Here is a 26,918-nt window from a genome sequence, read left to right on the forward strand (position 1 = left end):
CAGGATATCATCGTGTGTATTTACTTTCTAATCACATTTTAATATTAACAAAAGTGACCTTAAACAACCTTGCTTTTAAAAATCATTTACTATTTTTAAAGATTAATTTATTTTTTATTGGAAAGGCAGATTTACAGAGAGAAGAAGGGACAGAAAGATGTTCTGTCTATGGGCTCACTTCCCAGATAACTGCAATGGCTGTAGATGAGTTGATCTGAAGCCAGGAACCAGGAGCTTCCTCTGCGTCCCCTAAGTAGCTGCAGGATCTCCCAGCCTTGGGCCATCCTCTACTGCTATTCTAGGTCAAAAACAGGCAGCAGGATGAAAAATGGAGCCACTGGGACACAAATCGGTACCCAAATGAGATCTGAGCATTTACAAGGCAAGAATTCAGCCACGAGGCTGTCATGCTGGACTCACACTTACACTGTTTTCTTTTTACAGTGAAGGGAGAGTCAGAGAGAGAGAGAAATCGTCCATTTGCTGGTTTCCTTTACAGATGTCCAGGGCTGGGCCTGGCCCAAGCAAGATGCATCAATTCCACTGGGATCTTCCATGTGGGTCACAGAGGCCAAGCGCTTGGACCATCTTCCACTGCTTTCCCAGGGAGGTGGATGGAAAATGGCAGCAGCTGGATGCTAACCTAATAGAAAATGGCTTAACTCACTTTAGCCTCACAATTCTGCCTGTTGTTCAATGCCATAATGTTGTAAATTGTTGTTGATGCTATGTTGGGGCTTTTAATTGATTGGGATGATACTCTGCTGGCTTTACCTTCAGACCAAAGATGGTCTCACCAAGAAATCGTTGAACTCACTGGGATAATAAGATGCTGTATTTTATGCTTGTCAAATACTTCCAATGAAAGAACCTCAACTGAATTTGAACTGTGGTAATGCAACAAGGTGGAGAAATCCACCATGGGGAGAGGGTTCGGGGAGGGGTGGGGGGAATCCCAGTGCCCATAACACTGTGTCACATAATGCAATGCAATCAAAAAAAAAAAAAAAAGAAGAAGAAGAAGAAGAAGTAGAAGAAGAAGTCAGAGTTGGTGTTTGGCACAGTGGTTCAGTTGCTACTTGGGACACCCAAGCACCTGGGTTGAGTCTCTGCTCTCCTGCTCTTGGTAGTAGGCACCCTGCCATACGTGGAGGAGTACCAAACAGAATATAGAAGTTTCATCCATGGAGAACAGGAGAAGTGGAAATGATGAGCAAGTTCAGAACAGCTTTGAATTTCTTGGCATATAGAATCTTCTTAGAGTTAATTCTGAGAAGCCGCTGTGCTGGAGGAGAGTGGGAAGCCTGTTGCATAGGACAGAGCTGATGCAAATAAAACATGGGAATGCACTTCCAGGTCTAATACCTCCGGATTCCTGTTCCAGTGCCTCCTCTCTGTGAGTGCCCCACCCTAACAGCTGGACTTTCAGAAGCTTTATTTTCTATTACATAGTAATTTTAATAGGAAGGAATTGATCTTCAAGTGGTCTACACCTGCTGGTTCTTAGTTCATTCAAGAAAGTAGTGGGGTTAATATTTCCATTGTAAGATATCGCATATGTATTAAACTTAGGCTAGGCGGGAATAACAAATAGGTTGTTGGTTTTATTGACTTAAATAGGATAGGTGTATGGCTCTGAATGATTTCATATGTTAGGGTAGCTACCCCTAAGCAGGGATCCAGAGAATCTTTCCATGCCAAGATTCTGACATCTTCCAGGCTTTGTCATCAGTTCACGGGCTTGGGCAGAACACGTTGATTTGGGCATGGCTCACTGGCTTGGCCATGGCACACTGATTGGGTACAGCACACTGCCTTGGACATGGCTCAGTGGCATGAACATGGCTCACTGGCTTGGGCATAGGGCACTGACTCGGGCATGGCTCACTGGCTTGGGCATGGCTCAGTAGCATGAGCATGGCTCACTGACTTGGGCATAGTGCACTGACTTGGGCAAGGCTCACTGACTTGGGCACAGTGCACTGACTTGAGCCTGGCTCACTGACTTAGGCATGCCTCACTGCCTTGGGCATAGTGCACTGACTTGGGTATAGCACACTGCCTTGGGCATGGCTCAGCGGGTTGAGCATAGTGCACTGACTTGGGCATGGCTCACCGACTTGGGCACAGTGCACTGCCTTGGGCATGGCTCACCGACTTGGGCATGGCTCACTGATGTGGGCATGGCTCACTGCCTTGGGCATGGCTCACTGCCTTAGGCATGGCCCACTAGCTTGGGTATAGGACACTAGCTTGGGCATGGCTCACTGACTTGGGCCCAGTGCACTGGTTTGTGCATGGCTCATTAGCATGGGCATGGTGCACTTCACTCACTCTCAATTCTTGCTGCAGAGCACTTGGCCCTATGGCCACACATAAACCATCGTGGAAAGCTAGGAAATACGCTGAAGCCACAAAGCCACTGCTATCCAATCACCACAGAAGGGATAGAGAAGTGTACTAGAAAGCAACAACAGTATCTCTCACTGAATTCCTGTGTCACAAAAACACTTTAAAAAAAGCCCATTCCCCAGTAGATGCTGAGCTGTTCCCTTTTCCTCCTTTTGTCGAATTTGAATCATTTCAGAGGGAGGAGGAAAGCCTTTATCAAACTGAAGCTGCTAAGGAGCAACTACAGACCAGGGGGAAATCAGCCACTCTGTAGGGTGTGCCTTAGGTCCTCCTCCTCCTCCTGTGTCTACCTTCCCTGCATGGTACAAGATAGACTAAGGTGGGAATAACAACTTAGAAATGGACTCAGTTACCCAGGACCAGCTCCAATGACCCTTTCCAGGAAAGTGAGAAAGTAGACAGGGATATCACCAACGTGACCTGCAATGACACATCTCGGAAGAAAAAAGGAGCTAATTGATTTGCTCTCTAAAGGAAATGTTCAATCCACCCCCAAACTGAAGTCCCAGGCAAGATAGTTCATAAAGGAGCTGCTCTCCCTCTATCTTCATCCGCTGTATAAGACAGTCTGCAACAACCCCAGTTGAAATTCAGTTAACTCTAGGGTCAGAAGCAAACCTTGACCTCTTTATTCTTACATGCAAGTTAAAAAGGAACATCTGGGCCTCAAGTCTTTCGGATAGGCAAGAGTAACATTAACCTTCTGCAAAGTTCAAATCTAACAATGAAATCCTGGAGCAGAGGCCAATTTACATGTTAGGAGGCCGCTGCTGTATGTCAAGGACCCTGAACCACACAGGAGCCAGCATGTCAGTCTGTTTGCTGCAATTTTTAAAATCTTGTTCTCCTCTGCCCCCCTCTGTTTCTTGCTGACTCTCTGGAGTTCTGGAAAGGGCTGTATTTGCTCAGGTGGCCACCCACTATCCTTGCATTTAACAGGCTTCTCAACCACTTTTTGTGATGCTGTGTACACTGTGCTTCCATGGTCACCCATCATTTCCTTTGGCGAAGGTCCCTCAACATCTCGCTACCCATGTGTCTCCCTCTGACGGATACACTTTGTTTCTGGTGCCCAATGTTGAAAGAATGAATGTATGAACAAATGCTATCCCCTAGTTACAGAGTCAGTCTTCTCTCCTTTGTGTGCACAATAAATGCCTGGCCTATGATAGCTCCACAGTACTTATTTGGAGAGACAAGAAAAGCAAAGAAGGGAGAGAGAGATAAGAGAAAACTAAAGAATGAAAGGAAGGGGATAATAGAGAGAAAACATAAGTTTGGTTTTTGTATATGCAATCAAAGCTCAAGTTGTAAAAAAGGAAAAAATAGAAGATGGCCGAAAGGAAGGAAATCAACCCCACTATGAATTTATATGATAGAAGTCAGAGTGGCTAAGGGAGCAAAGAAGAGGTATTATGAGTCTTAAGTTATGGCGGGCATTCCAGTGGATGGAGGAAGAAAAATGAGCAGGAAACTAGCAAGGGCTTAAAGGGTGGGGTGACTGTTTTATTCTCCGACAACTTGAGCCTTTGGTGATGTAAGGCATAACTACCCTTCTCTCTCTGTCTCTGCTCTCACTCAGGACCTGGTGGTTGGTCCCCAGCAGATTCTAATGCCCAACAGTGGCTCCAGATAGACCTGGGCAACCGAGTGGAGATTACAGCAGTGGCCACACAGGGGAGATATGGAAGCTCCGACTGGGTGACAAGCTACAGCCTGATGTTCAGCGACACGGGACATAACTGGATGCAGTACAGGCAAGAAGGCGGCCTCTGGGTAAGACGTCTTCTCTCTCTCTCTGTCAATGCACAAACTGGAGTTGCTCATGGTAACCAGTGAACATTCATGTCATTTGAGGTTGTGCACATTGTCAGTAACATAGCCACTTGTGGAGTGCACCTGCAGAAATAAGCAGACATGGCAAATGCTATCTCCAGCCATGCTCACTCCCCAGGATTCTGGGATGTCTCCTGAGAAATCTGCCTTTTCTTTCCTGGAAATGGGGGTAATTCACAGACCGAGTCTCAGTTCTCTCATCCACACATGGAGGAGTACGCACTTCTATGATACTTTCGGAAGCATGATTGTACACCACTAAGTCTGTTCAAGAGATTGTGTTGCTCTCGGTTGATTTGCTTGTCTGTTTAATTACATGCTGGGTGCTTTAAATACTTTCCTGCAACCCAATCGGCTCGGTTATGTCACTTGCTCAAAGTTTTTCTACTTGGGAAACCTGGGAAGGGAAAGAAAATAATTGAAACGGTTAAAATATTCTGACTCTGTGATGTGGCTTGAAGTCTGGCGTTGCGGTGTCTCCTGCCTTTTATGCTGTTGTTTTTGTTGAAGATTGATTATGTTGTTCATGGTCCTTTGTGTTTCCTTATGAGAAAAATATTGTTATTTTATTGAAATTTTGATTGCCATATTTGGACGGATCTTGCATTGAGTCTCTAAATCCTTTTTGGCAACATGGAGAACTTGATGATATTAATAATTCTAATTCAGGAACAGGGAAGATATTTTTCTATTTCTTTTGTGTCTTCGTCTTTTCCTTTCATTAATGCTTTCCTACTTACAACTTCTTTCTTCGCCGTGATATTGTGTATACAAAATCTCTTGGCTTTCCTTTGGTTGATTTTATATCCTAAAAACTTAGCAAACTCTTAGGAGTTTCAATAGCCTCTTAGAGGAGTCTGGCTTCCCTGTTACCTGAAGGGATCATTTGAGTTCCTCCTTTTCAGTGTGTAATCCTACTGTCTCTTCTGGCTACAGCTTCCAGAATCCTGTTGAGTAACAACGGTAAAAGTGAAAAGTGAAAGTACAAAAATGTGAAATTAATCTGTTCCTGTAAACCATCTTCAGTTTGGGGGTGAAGGACAGGTTTGTTCGTTTGTTACGTTAGACAATAAAACTTTTCTTCTCTAATCCCAAGCCCCCACATTACTAAGGCAGCCTTCTATTTCCGATTAATTTCTATTTGGCCATTGTCTGCCTGCCTGCCTGCTGGGTTTCTAAGAGAACATAAAACTAAACAGAAAGTGAAGAATAATCCGGGCAGACCTATTCGATCTTTAGAACGCAGCACTGTCATCTTTATTCTGTGTTGCTTGTAATATCAGGTCACACTATTCCTTAATTTTCTTCATTGTAAAAATAGACTTTGGAGGGCTGTTCTGGGTTTCTCTCCATCTCAAAGTCCCGTAGAATTGTGGCGGATTTTGGTTTTGGTTTGGTTTTGAGTTTGACATGGGAACTATTTACACCTTCCATTTCGAAGAACAATCTCCAGGTTTTTGTCTCTTTTTAGAGGGTCCAGGTAAAGGTGGGGTTATCTATTTCCCCTGTCACTTTCAGTCTTAGCTGGCGGAGGTCAGCACGTGCTGCGGTTTTGAGTGATTTTGTCTCCAGTCTTTAAGAACCTGCAGTTGCATTTTCTTCAGAGCCAGGTGCCCTGCTTGCAGCCAGCCCTGCGTGCGGGGCTGTGTCTCAGGGCTGCTGCTTCTTTGAGTTCGTAATCAGCTGGCAGAAGATGCTTCCATCCTTGTCCTTGCTACTGCTTTACTTGTCTTCCCCTAGAAATCCCCAACCTCCTAACCAGGGGGTCTCTTACACATTCAGGCAGCCCCTGGGCCTTCTGTAACGCAGCTAATGTGGAAATGGTTATTGAAAGAGCCAATCAAACACCATGGTTCCTGTAAGAATACCCTCCCCTGCTCCTTGCGCTTCCTGTGATCTTGGTTGCCAGGGAGGTGAAAGTTGCACAGAGCCAAAGTTACCAGCCACTGTAGGCAGGTGGACTGGAAGCTGATGAGGTCTACAGGGCTCAGAGGTAGCTTCAGCAGGAGACTGGAGGAGAAGCGAACTGGGGAAGGATCATCAGAACTCTCATTTTGAATGCTAAAATGAGGTGATGTCTTGTGGGAGCATCACGGTGAGTCACGTGTGACCACCCTTTCGGGCAGAGTGATGCTGGGGGCAAACTTACAGCAAATGGACATGTGTCATGTACCACATATGTATGCAAATATCCTTCTAAGTATGTGGGAGAGAGAGACTCTGTAACTCTAAGGATTTGATTGTAACATCATGATTGCGAGATTCAGGTCCACACAGCCCAAAGCAAGTGCCATAATTCAAAGGTATAGTGATTCCAAACTAGGTTTTATTGCAAAGCATCATTTTTCAAATCCTTTGATGCTATTATTTTAAATGTTCAAAGCATGAATTGTTTTTAAGATCTACTCTGTTTTTATTGGAAAGTTAGATATACAGAGAGGAGGAGCAACAAAGAGGAAGATCTTCTGTCTGTTGATTCACTCTCCAAGTGGCCGCAACAGTCAGAACTGTGCCGATCTGAAGCCAAGAGACAGAAGCCCCTTCTGGGTCTCCCAAGTAGGTCCAGGGTCCCAAGGCTTTGGGCCATCGTCAGCTGCTCTCCCAGGCCACAAGCTGGAGGGAAACGGGGCTGCCAGGATTAGAACCGGCGTCCACCTGGGATCCTGGCGTGTTCCAGGTGAGGATTTTAGCCACTAGGCTATCGTGCCAGGCCCCACATTACAAATTTTCACATACACTTCGTCAGATTCAGCTTGTAAAAATATTATTCCCTACTGTTGAACTCCCATGTTATTAAATATAAAAGAAAAAAATAGCAGTAATATCAACGGAACGCATCAGTGTTGTGAAAACACCTAAACACTTTCCAGTTGTGTGGGAGTATTGTCAACGATTCAGGATGTCGTAAAAATATATCAGAGAAAATGTGTAAAAGACGCTTCGCTCCTGTTGCCAGACTTGGCGTTCGATGAGCTCGAACACCTGAGATTTCCTTGTTCATTTTTCTTTTGTATTTCATTTACCTGTAACAATATAAGTTTACTGAGCTTTGAACCTTGTAAGCAAGACGAAGTCGGGGCCAGCATGGTGGCATTTCAGATAAAGCCGCCAGTTGCAGTGCCAACTTTCCATGTGTGCACCGATTCACATCCCAGCTCTTCCACTTCCTGTCTAGCTTCTTGTCGGTATGACCGTGGAAGCAGCAGAGGATGGCCCAAGTGCCCGTGTTGGAGATCTGGAGGAAAGGCAGCGCTCCTGGCCTCAGATCAGCTTTGGGCCCAGCACGGTGGCCTAGCAGCTAAAGTGTTCGTCTCGCATGTGCCAAGCTACCATATGGGCATCAGTCCTAATCCTGGCAGCTCCATCCCACTTCCCATCCAGCTCCATGCTTGTGGCTTGGGAAAGCAGTCGAAATCGACCCAAAGCTTTGGGATCCTGCACAGGAGTGGGAAACCTGAAGGAAGTTCCTGGCTCCTGGCTTCAGATTGGCACAGCTCTGGCTATTGCGCTCACTTGGGGGGGTGAATCATCGGACGGAAGATCTTCCTCTCTGTCTCTCCTCTGTGTATATCTAACTTCCCAATAAAAAATACATATTTAAATAAATAAATATGTCTTGTCAATAGGATGCTGGACATTCTGCCATTGTCTGTTCGTGCAATGACAGGATGCAATTAAATAGCAGAATGATGGACTTATGATAGCTTATGAAGTGCTATATTATCTTAATAATATATGGGAAATCGTGACTATGGGGAGAGAATCTTGGAAAGGGGTAAGGGAAATCCCAGAGCCTATGGAATTGTATCATAAAATTTAAAATAGGTTGAAAACATCTCTTCCTCTACTCTTCCAAATAAAACAAATTTTTTTTCTAATTACTGTATCAAAAGGAATTGGGATTCTCCTGAAAGCATAGTTTCACGCGAGTTATGGATCTTGTGGCAGTTGGGAAGCATCTGAAAATTGCCTTGCCAAGTAAGACACCCCCTTGCTGGGGGTAGAGCATCATTATTTATGCTACTTCAGATTTGTCCTATTTCACTTCTGAAGTATAACCCTATGAGGCCACGTTTCTAATGTATGTTTGCGAATGTTCACGCCCCGTGACGCCAATTTGGAGAGTCTGTGATCTGACACAGAAAGGAATGTTCGTGAACGAGGCCCCTGAGCAGCCACGGGGTGGTGAGCCATGTGTTATGAACAAACCAGGGCTTCACTCAGCCATCAGACAGGAAGGTGCCTCAGCAAGACAGAGCAATGATGTTTGCAATCAAAGCTGATGCAGGTTCGCTTCCTGGGGGTGTGAACACCTGTCAAAACAGGACAGAATTTATGGGGTTCCAACTCGGCATCCAGGGTGGAGTCCGTGCGTGAACAAAGAGGCTCTTGATTCCCACAAGCAGGTGCTCTTCTTAATCACTTATTTGGCGAGATGCAGAGCCACTCAGCAGCCTGTAACCCAGTCCTGCATTGCCTGCATGGTCTCTCTCGTCCTCCTCCAACCACGTCTGCCATAGGAAAGGTGGCGTTCTGCCTCTCTTTCAAGTTCACCAGCACTTCTCCGCTTCCTAGCATTTATCACTTCTAAGTATCAGGGATAACATCCCCGCCCTTTTTTTTTTAACTGCCTGGTATCTTATTTTTTAAATAGCTATGGATTTTTATATTTTGTGAGGGCCCTTCTCCTGTCACTGAAAGGCTTCAGTGTGTTTATATCTGTTTGTTTGTTGTTTTGAGAAACAGCATATGAGAGAGAGAGAGAAGTTCCACACTCTTGTTTATTTACAGGTTTCCCTCAATAGTGAAGGCTTGGCCAGGTTAAAGCTGTAAACATCCATTTCTTTCACTTGTGGCAGGGATTCAAGCATTCAGATCATCACCTGCTACCTTCAAGTGCACAAGCAGAGGGCTGGATGAGAAGCAGGGCAGCCAAGACTTGAGTGCAAGTTCCAGGACCAGGGGGGCTGCATCCCAAACTGTAACTTACTCTCCCAGCTTTCAACCTGGCCCCATCTCTAGCAGCTTTAATGTAAACATCTTCTCTTCCCAAGCTTGCAGTTCTCGTGAACCCATTGTGGTTTTTAAAATCAACTCCTATGTAATGATGAACTGGCCAGCCTAGGGGACAAATGAATGGGCGGGGGTTAGACCTGGTGGGCTCTGTAAGGCAGGCCTTGGAAATCAGCGTCACTCCAACCCTAACATCCTAGGATGGAGCTCTGAGATACTTTTTTTAGGAATTCAAACCTGATCAAAACAAAACCACACTCTGTCCCATAGACTCTAAATTGAATCCACTTGTGTCATCAATATTTCAGATAAGGGCTTGGTGAGACAGCCTAGTGGCTAAAGTCCTCGCCTTGCACTCGCTAGGATCCAATATGGGCGCCAGTTTGTGCCTCTGCGGCCCTGCATCCCATCCAGCTCCCTGCCTCAAGTATTCAAGCGTGGTCCAAAGCCTTGGGACCCTGTCCCTGCATGGGAGACTGGAAGAAGCTCTCGGCTCTTGGTTTTGGATCGGCACAGCTCCAGCCATGGCAGCCACTTGGGGAGTGAATCATCAGATGGAAGATCTTCCTCTCTGTCTCTGCTCCTCTCTGTAGATCTGACTTTTCAATAAAAATAAATAAATCTTTAAAACAATTCTCAGATGACATGCTGGCTCCCACTGCAGCCAATTAGAGGAGTACTATATCACCAAGAAAGTCTCACTAGATCTGAGCATGAACTTTTCTCTTAAAGGTTTATGTACTTATTTGAAAGTGAGAGTTACAGAGAGGAGATGCTGAGAGAGAAACACACACACACACACACACACACAGAGTGAGTGCAAGAGAGTGAGAAAGAGAGAGAGTGCTTTCATCCTCTGGTTCTCTCCCCAGGAGACTGAAGTAGCTGGCACTGGGCCAGACTCAAGTCAGGATCCAGAAGCTTCTTATAGATCTCCTATGTGAATGACAAGGGTCCAAGCTGTTAAATCCTTTTCATTGCCTTCCCATGCCATTAGCAGGGAGCTGGATCACAAGTAGAGCGGACAGGACTCAAACCAGCACCCATATGGGGAGCTGGATTTGCAAGTAATTGCTTTGTTTGTTATGCCGCAATGCCAGCCCCAGTCTTCTCCAATTTAACCAGTGTGTGCCATTGCCTTTAATTTTTCTGGGACTTGGAATCGAGTGCTGGCTGTTGGGCTCCTTGTTTTATGCGTAGCAAGAAGTCACTTTTTTCTTCTACTCCAAAAGTCAGTGATCGGTTTACTAGGAGAATGGATCCAGTTTGGCAACTCTATAGAAATGATGTCAACCAGTTGTCTGAGAAATTCTATATTAAGCCCAGCATTTTCAATCAGTTGGCCTAAGCACCTGCTCTACTGTAATATCTTCGCCATTGTAGTTGGTGTGAGGATTGAGAGAGATGGGTCTTGGTAAAGTGCTAATGACTGTTCCAATGAGGAAGTGGTCTCTGAGCCAAATCCAATATGGAAATTTGGGTCCCATTTGGATGAGGCGACATTGTGAATATCCTGGAGAAAGTGTGACAATCAGATGCCCAGAACCTGTCGGTACCCGTTGAATCCTGGCCAGATCATTTCAGACTTGCTGTAAGTGGCGTGAAGCCAGCGGCATGATCATTAGCATTTCAGAAATAGGTCAGAATTTGTTTCCTGTCCTGTGATGATGGTGCAAAACCAATCATTAAGATGACTTAGGAAATACTAGTGCTGGGAAGCTAAAACCCTGTTTCCAGCATCTAAATATGGATGTTAAAACCATGTATTTCTCTTTAAGAATGATCTTTTAGATCCTGCATGTACTTCATATATTAATCGCTTCCTATAAAGCTGTTTGCCCCTAACAGCGATGTCTCAACATACTTGATGTCTTCATCTGTGTTGAGTTGTTATAATAAAAGTTCAATACCTTACTCTCGCATAGTTTGGAGGATCCAGGGACACAGTGCCTGCCTCTGAGCGACTCTGCGAGGGTCTCATGTCCGATGGCATCACAGCGGTGGAGGCATGTGCAGGAGATGTCTCAAGACTGGAAATCGGGGTTCGCAGATGAGTCAGGGTCGCCCTTGAGAACAGTCCCCTCCTGCAGGAACCGATCCATTCTGCAAGAGCATCATTAATCCTTCAGAGAGCAGAGCTCCCGGGAAATGCTACCTTATAGAGGAGTGTACCACCTCATCATCACACATACCGAGCTCCCAGCATGAGATCCTCTGAAAGACAAACTGCATATACACCACAGCGTACGGCTGTTCCTCCAGGGCCAATGTCCAGCCCTTCTTGCTGTTCATTCCCGTTGAAGAGTTTGTTGTTATTACTATCCAGTATATCATCCTTTTATAAACATCATCTTGGTGCTTCCAAAACCCAGGCACCATTCATTCAGAACCTTTTAGCCTGTGAGATGCAATGTGCCTTATCTTCCTACAGCTTTATGGGGACTCTATTTAATTTTTTAAGTATTTATGCTCATTGGAAAAACAGATTTACAGAGAGAAAAAGAGAAATCTTTTCCACCTATTGGTTCACTCCTTAAATGGCCGCCAAGGCCCAGATCTGATGCGATCAACTCTTTTGTGTCTCCCATGTGGATGCGGAGTCCCAAGGCCTTGGATCATCTTCAGCTGCTTTTCCAGGTCATAAGGAAGCTGGATGGGAATTGGAGTAGCTGGGATGTGAACAGGCACCCATGGAATGCTGGTGCAGGATTAGTCAGTTGAGCTGTTTTGCTGGCCTATGGGAGCTACATTCACACAAGGGACCCTCATTCATTACACGGTGCTTGTTTTGCCAAGAGCTCACTTGAAACAATGAATTGTACATGTTGGTCATCAGTTCCCTGATTTCATCCTTGTGTGACTTCTAACTTTTCTGGAGATGCATTCCTATCCTATCATTTAGACACATTTATTCTGCCAATTTTCCCTCAAAAAAAAAAAAAGCTGGGTATTGATCACTGTTTGACAAATTATATAAGCCTTATAATTTCAGAAACTAATTGGAATCACATTGCCATCAGCATGTATCTTTTAAGACGTTACCATATGCCAGAGCAATGGACTTGCTGCTGGGCATACACAAGGACATCTGCTATGGTCTCCACCTTCCCTTGTGCAAAACCGTGAGGGAGGCAAGCACATGTGTGCGTGTAACCCGGGACACGTACACAGGAGCAGCACTGATGGAAAGGCAGGCACGTGAACCTGTCAGAGAGACCGTGCCAGCAAGTGTATGAGCGGGAGGGACAAGGTGTGCCCAACTGGCAGGGACTATGTTGGAATAACTTTGGCTTGCCATCGGCTACAGAGTGATGGGTGCTTAACACGAACTCAGTAAGCGCAAGAAGGTGGAAGATGGAGCTGGTGTTGTGGCACAGTTTTATATATATTTATAATGATGGCATCTTATGGAGGGGGGCACTCTTTGAGTCATGGCTGCTCTACTTCCTATCCAATTGCTTGCTAATGCACTTGAAACATCCACACAATGTGCCCTGAGTGCTCGGTTGGTCCATGCCTGGCTGTGCTAATCATTAGGAAAGCGAAGCAGGAGATGAAAGCCACCTGTCCCTCTCTTATGCTATCATTCGGCCTCTCAAATATATAAATTTTAAAAAAAACCCTGAAAACAAAGTCTTATTGGGAGATGCATTCCACTGTATTTGGGTACAGATCATTGATAAGTTTGCACACAAGAATTCCTTAATCAGTTGCACAAGAGAAATCAGAAGCGAGAAGCTGACTGGAGAGTAGACAGCCAGCACCCGCACTCCATACCTTCAGCTACAGGATGAAGCGTGCCCATTGGCCTTGGTAGTCACATTGCTTCAACGTTGTATTACTGTTGTTAAATAGCAAAGACTGCATATAGATGCACGTCGGCTATGTTTGCTAGGATTTTGTTACTCGTTCTAAAATTTACTCTCTCACACACATATAATTACAAGCTTTTAATACGTCAATTTTAGTTTCATGGTTGGCTGTGGTTAAAACTCAGTGAAGAACTTAGTATACCCCGGATCTTGCTGGTAATTTAAAAGCAGGATGTTATTATCACAAAAACAAGTGGTTACTTTGGAATTTCGTAGCCGAGGCAAAGTCTAGAAGGTTTTTCAAATAGGGCCACGTTCCAGTTACACTGTTGGTTCCTCATATGGTCTAGATCATGTCACTTAGCCCATTGTGGCAGGCCTTGCTGCCCACCCATGCAATACTCATATGGATATAGAGTTCCCCTTGCTTCTCAAATCAATTACTCCTCATTCTCTGACTCAGAATCTTTGGGTTATAAATTACTGTGTGTAACAGGGGGCAATGCAAAGAAAGAAAGGACAGGCTTCACTGTAAACCCAGCTTAGGACAGTCAAGCTAAAGTCAATCAGAGCTCAACATTCCCCCTGGATCCATCCCAGTGAAGCCGGGCACAGTTCTCCTCCTGACCAGAGATGCTCTACCCTCCAAACTTCTGTAGCAAAGCGGAGAGGGAACAACTGATCGACCAGCTTTGTTGACAGCTGCCTTCCTCCCAGCGTCAGCAGGCTTCGCTGCGGCTCGCTCCACAAAGTTCCTCCCTACTGCCCATCTGCTTTTCCTGATTCACACTAGAATTCCCATTATCACTTCTAGGTCTTCCGGCTAAGATCAAGTGTAGAAATTCCCATTGTGGGGTCTGTTATCTTCAAGGAGTAAACGCTCTTACACATTTGCACATGTGGCATTAAACACATCACAGTCAGTGTGCCGCCTTCAGGACTAATATTCCTAGGATGCTTTCCAGGAGAGAGAGCAGATGTTAGCCCTGCCCCTCGCCGCACTTGCTGTGCTCATAATGGGATAGAATCCAGCAGCTAATATCAAAGTAAGAAGGATGAGCTGCTTAAAATTTAATTCCCATAATCCACTGCTATTAAATTAATCTTATTGTTAAGGTACTTAGTGTTTCTCCAGAAGCTCAACTTGCGATTGTGTTTTCAATATGCATGAACCTGTTGGGTTGGAGAGTCACGCATCTAAGGTTAGGAGTCACCAGAGTTAGCATCTCCACTTAGCCAAGTTCTAGGAGATCTATTGAGCTGTGTTAGCTAAGCATAGTGGCTAAGAAAAGGAGTTGTCTTTCAGTAACCTTTTTTCACTGGATTTGTATCTGCCAAGTACCACTTCTTTGTGTTTCTTTGCTACTGTTGGTTTTTTTTTTTTTTTTTTTTACATAGATGATCAACCTTGATGCCAGACAAACCCTGTGACTCTGATTATTGGCTAAAACCGAAGGAGGTTCAGTCTCCTCCTCTGTACAGTGGGCACAATGAGGGTCCAAAGGGAGAGATGGTCAAAAAATTAGAAGCATACAGCAGATTGCCCCTTGTGGAGGCACTGCACTGCTTGCTTCCTGCAGTGTTTCTGACCCATTTAGCCTAGGTAGATCATACTGGCATTCATTCCCAACAAAATTTCAAGGACTCCTGGGGACGTGCCTTTGAGAAGCATCGCCTCAACTTGGATGGGCCTCATGCGTGGGGGAGCTGAGGTTACCACCCAGGGGCAATGCAGAGGACCCACCTGGTGACAGATCCATGGGACGGTGGCTCTCGTGGATGACAAAGACTTCATTTTGAGCTTCTTGGGAGGCAAACATGAAAGACAAAACAATGCTAACTTGTTTTTAATAAACTGCATGCTAAGCGTAAATAGTGAAGTTTCCTTGTGATTCTAAGTGCAGATAATTTAACTCCAGTGGAAAGGGAGTCATCTTAGGGTCCCTTGAGCAAACCAGCAAAGCTGGAGGAAGATTCTGGGCAGAAAGGGAGAGCTGCAGCCAGAAGTGTTTGCTTGGCTGTAGTTGGGCTATAGGTGGTCCAGCTGCAAGGCAACGAGTTTCTCAAGTATTAACACAGTGGAAGCAGAGCTCCAAGGCAGTCTTCAGGAAGTATGTTTAGCTTACTATTAAGTTATTGCAATTGATATTAAGGAGTGTAACATAACAGCAACCTCAAGCTTCGGTCACTGTTCGTTAGGTCTCCTGGTGGTGTTTGCTGTATGTACTATGAGTTGTAAATAAAGGTAACGGATGCATAGCCAGGTGTCATGCTCATGAAACTGCAGGAATAACCTTGTATTTCACATAACAGACTAATTGCTTTCTCCAAGTGGGAGCCCTCTGCCCCTGAAGTCCAGTGGGGAGTTGAAGGCTGCCACTCCATTTGTCTGGCACTCTAGACTTGACTTGAAAATGAGTCTCAGGCCCAGTGTGATAGCGTAATGGTTAAGGATCCCTGTGAGCACTGGGACTAATAGTGTAAGCTCATGCTTCTTAGACTTGTATGAACATTAAATGGATTTGCAAATTTCAACTTCCTACACACAAAACCGTGTTACATCTCTTGTTAAGAAAATTTGAGTTGGTAGGTTACAAAGGAAAAGTTGGATCAAATGAAAGAACCTTTCACATTCAGTAGCTTAACTAAAGAATTTATATAATGCCCCTCAATAAATAAACTCTTTTTTAAAAAAATTTACTTATTTTTATTGCAAAGGCAGGTATACAGAGAGGAGGAGAGACAGAGAGGAAGATCTTCCATCCCCTGATTCACTCCTCAAGTGAATGGCAATGGCCAAAGCTGAGCCGATCCGAAGCCAGGATCCAGGAGCCTCAACCAGGTATCCCACACGGGTGCAGGGTCCCAAGGCTTTGGGCTGTCCTCGACTGCTTTCCCAGGCCACTTGCAGGGAGCTGGAAGGGATGCAGGGGCTACCGGGATTAGAACTGGCATCCATATGGGATCCTGGGACATTCAACGTAAAGACTTTAGCCACTAGGCTACAGCACAAGTCCCAATAAATAAACTTAAGGGGGGACTTGTACTTTTCTAAAGCCTTAGAAAACAACCTTCAGATGTAATTTCAACCAGCTAATCTAGTTGTTCTATACTTCTTCGTTTCCTGGTTTAGAAACCTTTTATGGAGTTCACTTTTCCTGTACACAACCTGTATACTTCCTTGTGTAACATAATGCAGATGGTTCTTCGAAAAATTTTAGTTCCCCTTTCAAATTTAAATTATTCAAATAGTAGGCATCACAAAAATTAGTATATTTACATTTTTATTAAATCTCTGCAAATTTTCAAGTGGAGATTTTTTTTCATTAGAAAAGTCAATCTTATGCTTAAAATGTAGTTTTTTTTTTTTCATTAATTGCATATGGTAAGAATAACATCAAACCCTTAGTGGTTTACTTCAGGCAGATGACCAGACTACTACCATTTATAAAATGGTTTCATGACCTAGAAAAATATCTTGAAGGCCTTTCACTGCAGAACTGAGTCTACCTCCTAACTAAATGTCTGCTATATCCTGTTCCACCTTTTCCTTTGGGATTACCATCTAAGATTTGAGCAACCAGCAAACTCCACTGCATCACATTGTGAATAAGAATTCATACGAACACTGCTCATCCGTGCAATGGTACTTTGCAAATTTCTGCTTTGTCCGCGAGCAGCAATGTGGCGTTTCCCCACACGTGGTTTTTCATGGTTGTGACGTTAGCGATGCTACGCTTCCGTCTGCATCCTTACGTTACGCTTCAGTCTGCATCCTTCCGTCTGCATCCTTACGTCACAGGACGCTCACTTGTTTCATGCTGGGTTCCAAATAAGCAAATCTCATTGCTGCAGGATCCTTCTTCCACCTCCAGAATTTAAGTCATTTGCACTTTAATTTTTACTAGTGGCAAAATCACGCTTAATGTAATTAATAAGCTGTGAAAAAGAACTTAGCTTCTGTCATCAAGTGACCATATCACACGAGGTCATCAAGGAAACTGACTTTTTACACCTGTGTCATTAAACCCTTTCTGTGGAACTTATGATATTACATTACTCATGATGGCAAATCTTACTGATTTTTGTTTTCTTGATACGTTTTTAAAAGGAAGTGGTAATTAAACCTATACTTTGTGACTATTAGTTGGTGTCATTTTCCAAATATTTTTCCTTTATTGGTCTCCAAATTCATACATAAAGCTGTGCTTGGGCCTGGCGCAATAGCCTGGTGACTTGTTCCTCGACTTGTATGTGCTAGAAGTTTGTATGGGTACAGGTTTCTGTCCCGGCTGTTCCACTTCTGATATGACACCCTGCTTGTGACCTGGAAAAGCAGGGGAGGATGGCCCAGAGCCTTGGGACCCTGAATCCACATGGGAGACCTAGAAGAAGCTCCTGGTTCCTGGCTTCAGCTCAGCTCAGCTCTGGCCATTGAAACCACTTAGGGAGCAAAGCAGCAGATGGAAGTTCTTTCGGTCTCTTTTTGTAAATCTGATTTTCCAATAGGAATAATAAATCATAAAGTTATGCTTTCGCTAATGTATTTTAAATATGGATTTTGTTAAAGGCACAATAAATTATACTAATTGTACTCTGAAGATGCACTTTTAAGACAATTTCAAACAACATGGTGATTACACATGAATAGACATTCGAATGCTCAGTCACGTACATAGTTCAGATCACAAGATGCCGTAAGTTATGACCCTAAAAAACCCAGCAGTGTGTGCAAGATCTGCCTCTGGGAGAACATCTAGGTGAGGTGCTTGGGGAACTCCTTTATCAGGATGCAGTCCCTGTAGGTGAGTGCAAGAATCAAGTCTGAACGCAACCCAGACCAGGCCAGGTTAGGGGACCTACCAGCATCCATGTGGGTCAGGACTGGGGCCAGGCAAGACTTGGACAGGTCATAGCACCCAGCGGCAGATCTGAGAATCCTGGATGCAGAGTAGGCCAAGTCAGGCGACACCATCATGGGCAGGTGTTTGTTGGGGATGGCTTAGTGGTTCTACCTGAAAAGAGATCTGCCCCATTGAATCAGACACCCCTGACATGCTGACTCCTTTGGTTGTGATTTAGAGTTCCCAGCATCTGTGACGCTGGCATGCAGTGAATCAGGAGACCTCACTGCATCGGAAAGTGTGTGGAAAGGCGCACACACTGCAGAAGGTGCGCACATGGACAACGGCAGAGCATGGAGATCCTGACTTGTCCATTGAATGGCTGCTAGGAACTGTATTCCCCGAAGCCATTTTGATTCAGTTTCCTCTTTGTCCTACGTGTCCCCTTAGCACAGGTGACAGCAGGCAATCCATAAGGGGGAGAACGGATGTGCGTGTAGGAAGAATCTGAGTGTAAGTGAGGGACAGGTGCACTGTTCGGCCGTCAACCTATGTTTTTAGGCCAGGCCTTTGGTCCTCTTCCCATCCACGGGCTGTGTGTGCGTAACTCATAGGTGGGAATACTGAAGCTGCTTCTTGCTTTGTCACCTACACATGTACCTGTGGTGAAACACAGGTGGAACTCAGCTCCCTCTGTCTCGCTGAGCCGGACCAGCTTCTCCCTGTGTCATATGAGGAGACACATCTGCCCAACAAGACTCTTAGAGTCATGAAGGTTCCACTCGCAATCCAGGTCCCTTGTCTGGGAAAACAGCAGGAAATGGCTTACCTACTTGGGTCCCTGCACCCAAGAGGGAGATTGGGATGAAGCTTGTATATACGTGCCATATATGAAGCTTATATATACATGTATGCCACATATATATACACACACATATGGTATACATTACATGTATACATGTGTATGTGTGTGATATGAATACATATACATATATATGCATACCACATATATGCTTTGTGTATATGTGTATGTATTTAAATTTCAACCTAAACATATTTCATCATGATCTATTAGTCGATACCAATTTTGATATTTCTTTTTATAACCTTTCTGATTGTAATTAAAGGACCTGTCATATTTTTGTTTCATTCATTCTGTAGTTCAGGGTTGCTATTGCTACAAGTTGCTACACTAATAACGACATATACATTATTTGAAGTCACTCTGAGGCGGCGTTGTTGTTGTCAAAACCCCCCTGGAGTACACAGCAAGCAATGACAGAAGGCAAGGCTTTCTGTGTGTCGTCACGGACGCTAACTGCCTTTGGAGCCCAATGATGCCAGAGCATCGCATAAAGACACAGCCAGATTCAAACATTTGCCCAGGAAGGGACCTCGACCTGATCAGGAAAGGCCAGAAAACTTCATGAGACAATTGCAGCCCACAAAATAATTGCTGTCCAGAAAGGCATGTGGAGTTTGGTCTACCTAATGAATCGCTACCACTGTTTGGCAACATTGCAAACAGATTTTTTATGCTTTGGCTTGCTTTATTTGTTGGAGTTTTTATTTTTGCCCAAATCTCCCTTTGTCACTTTTGAAGTAATAGTACCAGCAATGTTTTTTTTTTTTTTTTTTGAGTGTCTGCTTTAAGCACCCTTTGTGTTGACCCATTCATGAACTCGGTCCTACAAAGGAGAGATTGTCACCATTGAAACAGCAGACAAATAAAGGACCCTTGCAATTAATCACGAATCCAGTTCCACGATGAGAATTGGGTCTGGGATTTAAATGAGAGGCACTGGATCTAAGCCGGTGCTCCCACCACACAAGGTGCATTCATGACCAGCGAAACACAAGCTACTTACAAAGAGTCCAGCTGCTGTAGTTGAAATCCGAGCAGTTGCAATTCTTTGAGGCAAATCTAATTCGTTCCCTGAGCCATATGACCCCTGAGGAAGGGGCACATTAAAGGCTTGCGGAGTGTCCTCAAGTTTGTATCCTTATTTAAAAGAGAAAAAAAAGATGCCAAAAAAATAAAATAATGCATTAAAAAATATCGTTAGCTGTGACTACTTAGAGTGTCTGGTGAATTAACAGTGTTTTATTTGGAACAACCTTTGCTTATCCAGCAATAGCTGCCATTCTGCCCATCAGGCTGTAACTTGAATACCACCCCTTTGAGAAGACGATAGGGGTAGGAGGATTTTTTAATTTAAACTGGATCAGGATTACATTCTTTCATTTAAATATCCTTTAATTTAAATGTACTTAATCAAACTCTCCAGCCGGATTTGGAGCGTGAACTTCGGATTCAGGCAAATCTGAGCTTAAATCCCCGCTGCTTAATGTGTCACCCTCAACAGCATTTTATATCGCTGTGCTCTAGGGTTCACATCTATAAAATATTTAGTAGACCTCCATCAGAGTGAGGTAAGAACTTACTGAGGTGAGCTATGCAGAGTCCCAATGTTCCTGACTGAAATTTCAAACATCTGAGTCATTTTTTTTTTTGAAGAAAATGTAGATGCTGACAAGACTTTGTTAGAATCCCAAAAAGGTGCTTTTCTGCATTTTTTTTCAAGTACCCAGGCACCCAGATGCATTTTCCTAGTCCAGGGGCCATTGCAAGTTCCACAGATCCTGGCATTCAGGTGCCTGTGTAGGAGGAGCGGTCGGGGCCTCGGGCTCTTGAAATCAGCATTTCCCACACTAGGCGATGCTGCTCCCTTTACTCCCAGCACGGATGCAGCACCTGCGCTTCCATCATTGTCTGAGATGACTAAGGGGCATGATGGAGAACACAAGTGGGCCCGGGCACAGTCACCAGCAAGGCTAGAGTCTTAGCTGCAAGCCTATTTTCCGATTCATATATATTATCTCTGTTCCCAGGAAATCTTTGGCATTGGTGTAAAATAAAATCTGGGAATTGGCTGGAGGCTAGAATGCTGGCTTGGGATCTTGCCGGAGGTCCATGCCCTCAGTGACTGCTTATCAACATTTCTCTTTCTTTCAGCAACACTAGGTCACATCAGAGCCATCGGGCCCTTGTTTCAGAATGGACTGGCTACCAGCTCTTACAAGGCAGCCCAGGAAGTGGCAGGGTCTGATTTCCACAGGCATATGCTGGTACCACAATTTGTTTTGCTACTGACATAGATGTGTCAACATCCTTCCGTGAAGAACAGAAATAATCTAGCAAAGCCCCCATGCAAGTTGCTGCTGGATTTGACAAACAGAAGCAGCAGAGAGGTCCCCAAGAAAGGAGCAAAGGTCACCAGCAAAGGGCAGAGGAGTGACCAAGTATAAGATCAGAAAGGACAGCAGAAAAGAGTGAAAGAAAGATTTGGGATGCCTACACACTTACTTCTGAATCGGGCAGAGGTGCTGAGTCTTCCAGGATATTTTGAATAGCAGTACTCCATTGAGTTTAAGTCAGGACTTAGGGCAGGGGATCTATGCCCCAATCTTGATCCTATCCCAAACTATTTGGGAGAGTTTAAAGCCATCATTTCTTTGCGGTGAATGAGCAATCAGTAGATTATAATTTTAGTTCATTGTGATGTCATTCCTAACAAACATGAGCTGAGTATCTGGTGCAAAGAGTCACAAGACTGAGTGCAAACAAAAATCCGTTATGACATCCTGACCTATCCAGAAGATAATAGAAGCACCATGACTTTGACTTAAACACAGAACTTGTGGTGGCTCACAGGTGGTGATACTCAGCTTGTTGATGCTTGTCCTGGATTTTCTCTGGAAAAGTGTTGTACACTTGTTCTGCTGATCTAAATGACATATTAAGATGTCTCTGCTTGGGCCTGGCATAGTAGCCTGGTAACAAAAGTACTCAACCTCGCATGCACAGGAATCCCATAAGGGCTCTGGATCTAATCCCAGCAGCCCTCCTTCCCATCCAGCTCCCTGCTTGTGGCCTGGGAAAACAGTCAAGGATGGCCCAAAGTCTTGGAACCCTGCACTTGCGTGGGAGACCCGGAAGAGGCTCCTGGCTTCAGATTGGCTCAGATCTAGCCATCGAAGCCATTTGGGTAGTAAACCAGCAGACAGAATATCTTTCTCTCTGTCTTTCTCTCTGTATATATAACTTTCCAATAAAAAACAAATAAGTCTTGTTTAAAAAAAAAACAAAGATGTCTCTGCTTAGAGAATAAATTATACGGTCAATGTCTTTCTAAAGGCCACCTCTTCAAAGTCCTCTCATGCTGAGAGGACAACTGAAGAATCAGCATCTTTGAAGCACGTGTGGCTACAGCATCGTGATGGAATGAGTCAATGTTAGACGAACCTCACCAATTCCCAAGAACACGGCCACTGTTTCCCTAGATTTGAAACTGAAGCTTGTTGTGAAGATCTCCACCAGATGTTACAAAGTTAGATTCCCTATCTCTCAGCTGTTTCAGTAAAGAGCTTGTGCAGATCACCAACGAGGTCTTACCGGACTCAATCCATCTTGATTAGATACAGTTATTGTCTGTTTAGGAGAAAGGCGCTCCAGCCAATGTATATGAGCAAATGAATAAAGCACGGTTTCAAACATCAGAGAGACAAAGCCAGTTTTCTGATCTATAGAAGTTTATCAAAGAGGCGGTAAGATTAGGTTCTCCTCTGCTGGGGTCTGGGCTTCTTAACTATACAGGGCAATGTGATCATGTCAGCACACACAGCACATGCTGCCTGAGCAGGTTCAAGCTTCTCTGCCATCACTAGCCTTTGCTCATCATAGACAACTCTTTCACCTTGATTGTTTGCGCAATTCTTCTGGGTCCTTTCATACTCCGTCCTCACGGGTGGAATAACTTCCTCATTTTTTAAATCCAGGTTGACTCTAACCACAGGCTCCATTGAAAGTTTCCCAGAATAAATTTTTTCAGGTGTTTTTTCTTGCACATCTGGGCTCCCTTTGTACCACATTGGGTCACACCTCACAACTCAGATCAATTCTTCCTTATAGGGCATATCATAAAGGGGATGCGGTTTATTTCATTGGAGTTCTCTTTTTATTTGTCTCTTTTCCCAAAACAGAGTGGGCTTTAAAAAGAGCCAGAAACCGTAACTCATGTGAAAACATCCCTAGTTGGTTGCCACTAGTGAGAAGAAGCGAACGCTTAGCCCAATGGCATTTCCATATCCCCTCACCCTGGACCCACACGCCAAGTACATCCGAGCTCTCAGCACCCAGGTGGGAGGCTGTCGGAAGCCTCCTCCCCAAATGATGGCCACCTGATTGCTTCCTGCCACTGCGTGTGCCTCATCATGGAGTGCCTCTGTGTGGGAGGACGAGACAAGATGTTATTTCTGCAGTGACGTTTCCTTCCTTCTCGGCTGCCACCGAGACTGTGTAGGTACCAGTGCTCCCTTAGGCTCTGATAGAAGAGGAAAATGGCTGTTTGTGTAGTTGCAGGGGAGCAGGTTTCATCCAAGCAGGTGCTCCTACTGAATAGGGTCAGGGAGGCAGTGACAGAATGCATAGGTACAGCTTTCAAATTCCCCGTGCTCCTCGGGACAGCTGGGAGTTATTTAAAACCCAGCCTAAAGTGAAATAGCATATCCTTCTAAAGCAACGGGATAGAAAATAACAAAGCAATACAATAGAAAAGTATAAAGTAGATCAAAGTGTGACTAGTATAAAAGGAGAAGCAGCTGTCTACAAATACTATAAATATTATGGGATGCTAATAGAATAGAATGCACTGAAAGCATAGCAGGTTTTCCAAGGACGAGCACCATCTTTGCTAATGTTGATGTTATTTGTAGAATACCAGCATTATTCTGAAAGCAAACCGATACAAAGACCAGTGGTTGTTTATTCTCCAGTCACCATTACTTCGAAGTACAGCTATCAAACTGGATAGATACATTTCAGGTCACTAAGAAGAATCTAGCTTTTTTCTTGTGTTTGTTGCTTTTGACAAGGATAGCTTTAAATCTTCCCAAAGCATTTTGCAAAGCAGCAACAGATGGGGAAATAAATTCTTGAGTTCAGTGAGAGCCTAGAACAAATATTTGGGGAGTTGCAGGTGGATTGCTGTGGGCCATGAAGGATTAAGCCCTGTAACAAGACATTCCAAGCATATAGAAGCTCTTGTTTTAAAAATGCACAGAACGGGACCCAGCGCGGTGGCGCAAGTGGTTAAGTCCTCGCCTTGCACGCAACAGGATCCCATATGGGTGCCGGTTCTAATCCCGGCAGCCCTGCTTCCCTTCCAGCTCCCTGCCCGTGGCCCGGGAAAGCAGCAGAGGACAGCCCAAGGCTTTGGGACCCTGCACCCGTGTGGGAGACCCGAAAGAGTCTCCTGGCTTCGGATCGGCATAGCATCGGCCATTGCGCTCACTTGGGGAGTGAATCATCGGACGGAAGATCTTCCTCTCTGTCTCTCCTCTCTGTATATCTGCCTTTCCAATAAAAAAATAATAAAAATAAATCTTTAACAAAAAATGCACAGAACATGAGCCATATATTTATTTCATTCCCTGTTAGGAGATGTGTGCTTGTCCAAGGGTCTCTATAATAACTGTGCATCAGCCAACTCTATGAAATAGTGAATGAAGCCACCAGCATCCCATATGTGTGTCAGTTTGAGCCCCTGCTGCTTCATTTTTGATCAGCTCCCTGATGCTGTGCCTGGGAAAGCAGCAGAGAACAGTCCTGGGACTTGACTCCTACATCCAAATAGGCTACCAAGAAGAAGCTCGTAGCTGCTATTCCAACTGGTCCAGCTCTGGATGTTGTAATCATTTAGTGAGTGAACCAGTAGATGAAGGACTGCTCTTTGACTTTCTGCCTCCTCCATGTGACCCTGGCTTTTAAACAAATAAACCTTAGAAAAAATGCAAACACTGTCCTTTGTCCACTTACAAAAAAAAAACCCACGAGTGTTGCTGTCTTGTACATGAAGTGCACAGTAATGCCAGAAAGAGCTTGGGAGATTCACGCATGAAACCTTGGCCTTGGGAATCTTGACTTGGAATCAACAACTCCCAATGCCCACCACTGAATTCCCTGTGTCCTTCAGCCAAAATTCTTTCTACGATTTAATAAAAATAGCAAAAAACAAAAACAAAAAAACACCCAGCAGGATCTTTCATGTTGAATTATCAGGCGATTAGAGGCAGAAACAGAATGTTTGTCCTAAAGTAAGTGGTCAACAATGAGACATCTGTGTCTTACACTGACTTAACTTGTGATACACAGGGAGACAATGTTTGCAGTCCTGAGATACCAAACAGCCACTCGCCCTGGGGACTATCTCTAAACTCATCCAAACATGCTGATTAAAAAAAAAATACTGAGTGGCTTAACAAACTGACATTATTCTAATAACATATGCACTTGCACTTGAGCCTGTTCCGATAAATGATGAGGAGTTTATATCTTCCTTTAGAAACAATATGCCCCCCCCCAAAAAAAGTAATATGGCAATACTCTTGTGGCTGCAAATCTTTGACTCAACAAAGTTATGCCCAAATTTCTGTGCGTGACATGAATTTCAAATTCAGAAAACTGGAAGCCTGAGTACCTTTGAGTATAGGCTTAATGATATTCCTCAAATTAGCATGTTGCCCCCTGAGTACAGTTGAATTGAGCCTTATTTTTTGAGGTGGTAAGGATCCAATCAATTGGTTGCCACTGATAGTACTTTTATTTATAATTGAAGAGTCTTGAGGTGTCTTACACTGAGACAGTCCCCACCCCATGCTTGCTACTCTGTTTTCCAGTCTACCCAAATCGAAATGGACATATTTAGAATCCGGACAGACTGTGTAGATGAATTCAAGCACTTGTCACTCATGGATGCACCATCAATTGCCTTGGAGACTTTAAGATTTACTTATTTTTATTGGAATATCAGATTTACAGAGAGGAGGAGAGACTGAGAGAAAGATCTTCTGTCTGGTGATTGATTCCCTAAGTGGGCCAATGGCTGGAGCTAAGCCATTCTGAAGCCAGAAGTTTCTTTCCAGGTCTTCCACCTGAGTGCAGGGTCCTAAGACTTTGGACCATCCTCTAATGCTTTCCCAGGCTACAAGCAGGAAGCTGGATGGGAAGCGGGGCCACAGGGACACGAACTGTTGCCTATGTTGGATCCTGGCTCATGCCAGCTGAGGACTTTAGCCACTAAGCAACCCTACCAGGCCCTGCTTTGCAGACTTTAGAAAGTGATTTGTTCAACTTTGGCATTGAAAGTTAATTTTTACCTCTCCTCCCCTCCTCCACCACCAAAATAGTAGTAGTAGTAATAATAATAATGATGATGATGATGATGTTGGGCAGCCCTTAGAAGCATTTATAAATAGATCTGTGCTGCATACCTTCTCATTTTCTTTGATGTGTTTGTCAAAAAGTTTCCTAACGTGCAACTTGTGTAGGATTTCGTTATCATAACGCTCAAGATGAATATTTTCCCCACGACTTCATCTTGACAAGTCCGGGGATGATCATTTGTGACTGATGTGGTGGCGTTCTTCTTTCTAACTCCTACACTATGAACTGTACAGTATATTTCACTCCCCTACACAGTAATGTTCAAGTCTTCAAGTGCGGATGAAGTGACACCACGAAACTCTGTCAGCCAATCAGGGTTCAGCTGACAAACAGCACTTTTGTCTTTTGTGTGCCAGCCCAGGAATGGTCGAATGACAGCAGCTCATTGGCCTCTCCCTACAGAATAGAAATTGCATCCACTTTTGCCAGCTTAAACAGAATATGGATTTATTATATCGGGAGGATATATGACCATGTTGTGAAGGCTGTAACATTATTTAGGGTTCTCATTGTTTTTTTTTTAAAGATTTATTTTTTATTATTTTTTCATTGGAAAGGTGGATATACAGAGAGGAGAGACAGAGAGGAAGATCTTCCATCCGATGATTCACTCCCCAAGTGAGCGCAACGGGCCGATACTATGCCGATCCGAAGCCAGGAGCCTCTTCCGGGTCTCCCACACGGGTGCAGGGTCCCAAAGCTTTGGGCCGTCCTCGA

At 44.3% G+C, this 26,918-nt stretch overlaps 1 protein-coding gene across 1 annotated transcript in view; it reads left to right on the top strand.

Annotated features, from left to right (window-relative positions):
- LOC121171848 (contactin-associated protein-like 5) overlaps positions 1-26,918 on the top strand; it is a 462,350-nt gene that overhangs the window by 23,037 nt on the left and 412,395 nt on the right. The window contains exon 3 of the mRNA XM_041003565.1: positions 3,995-4,188. Coding sequence (XP_040859499.1) covers positions 3,995-4,188 — 194 coding nt within the window. The remainder of the gene's footprint in view (positions 1-3,994; positions 4,189-26,918) is intronic.

The sequence above is a fragment of the Ochotona curzoniae genome, unplaced genomic scaffold, assembly GCF_017591425.1.
Source record: "Ochotona curzoniae isolate NIBS_2020 unplaced genomic scaffold, NIBS_Ocur_1.0 scaffold_274, whole genome shotgun sequence".
NCBI classification, from domain to species: domain Eukaryota; kingdom Metazoa; phylum Chordata; class Mammalia; order Lagomorpha; family Ochotonidae; genus Ochotona; species Ochotona curzoniae.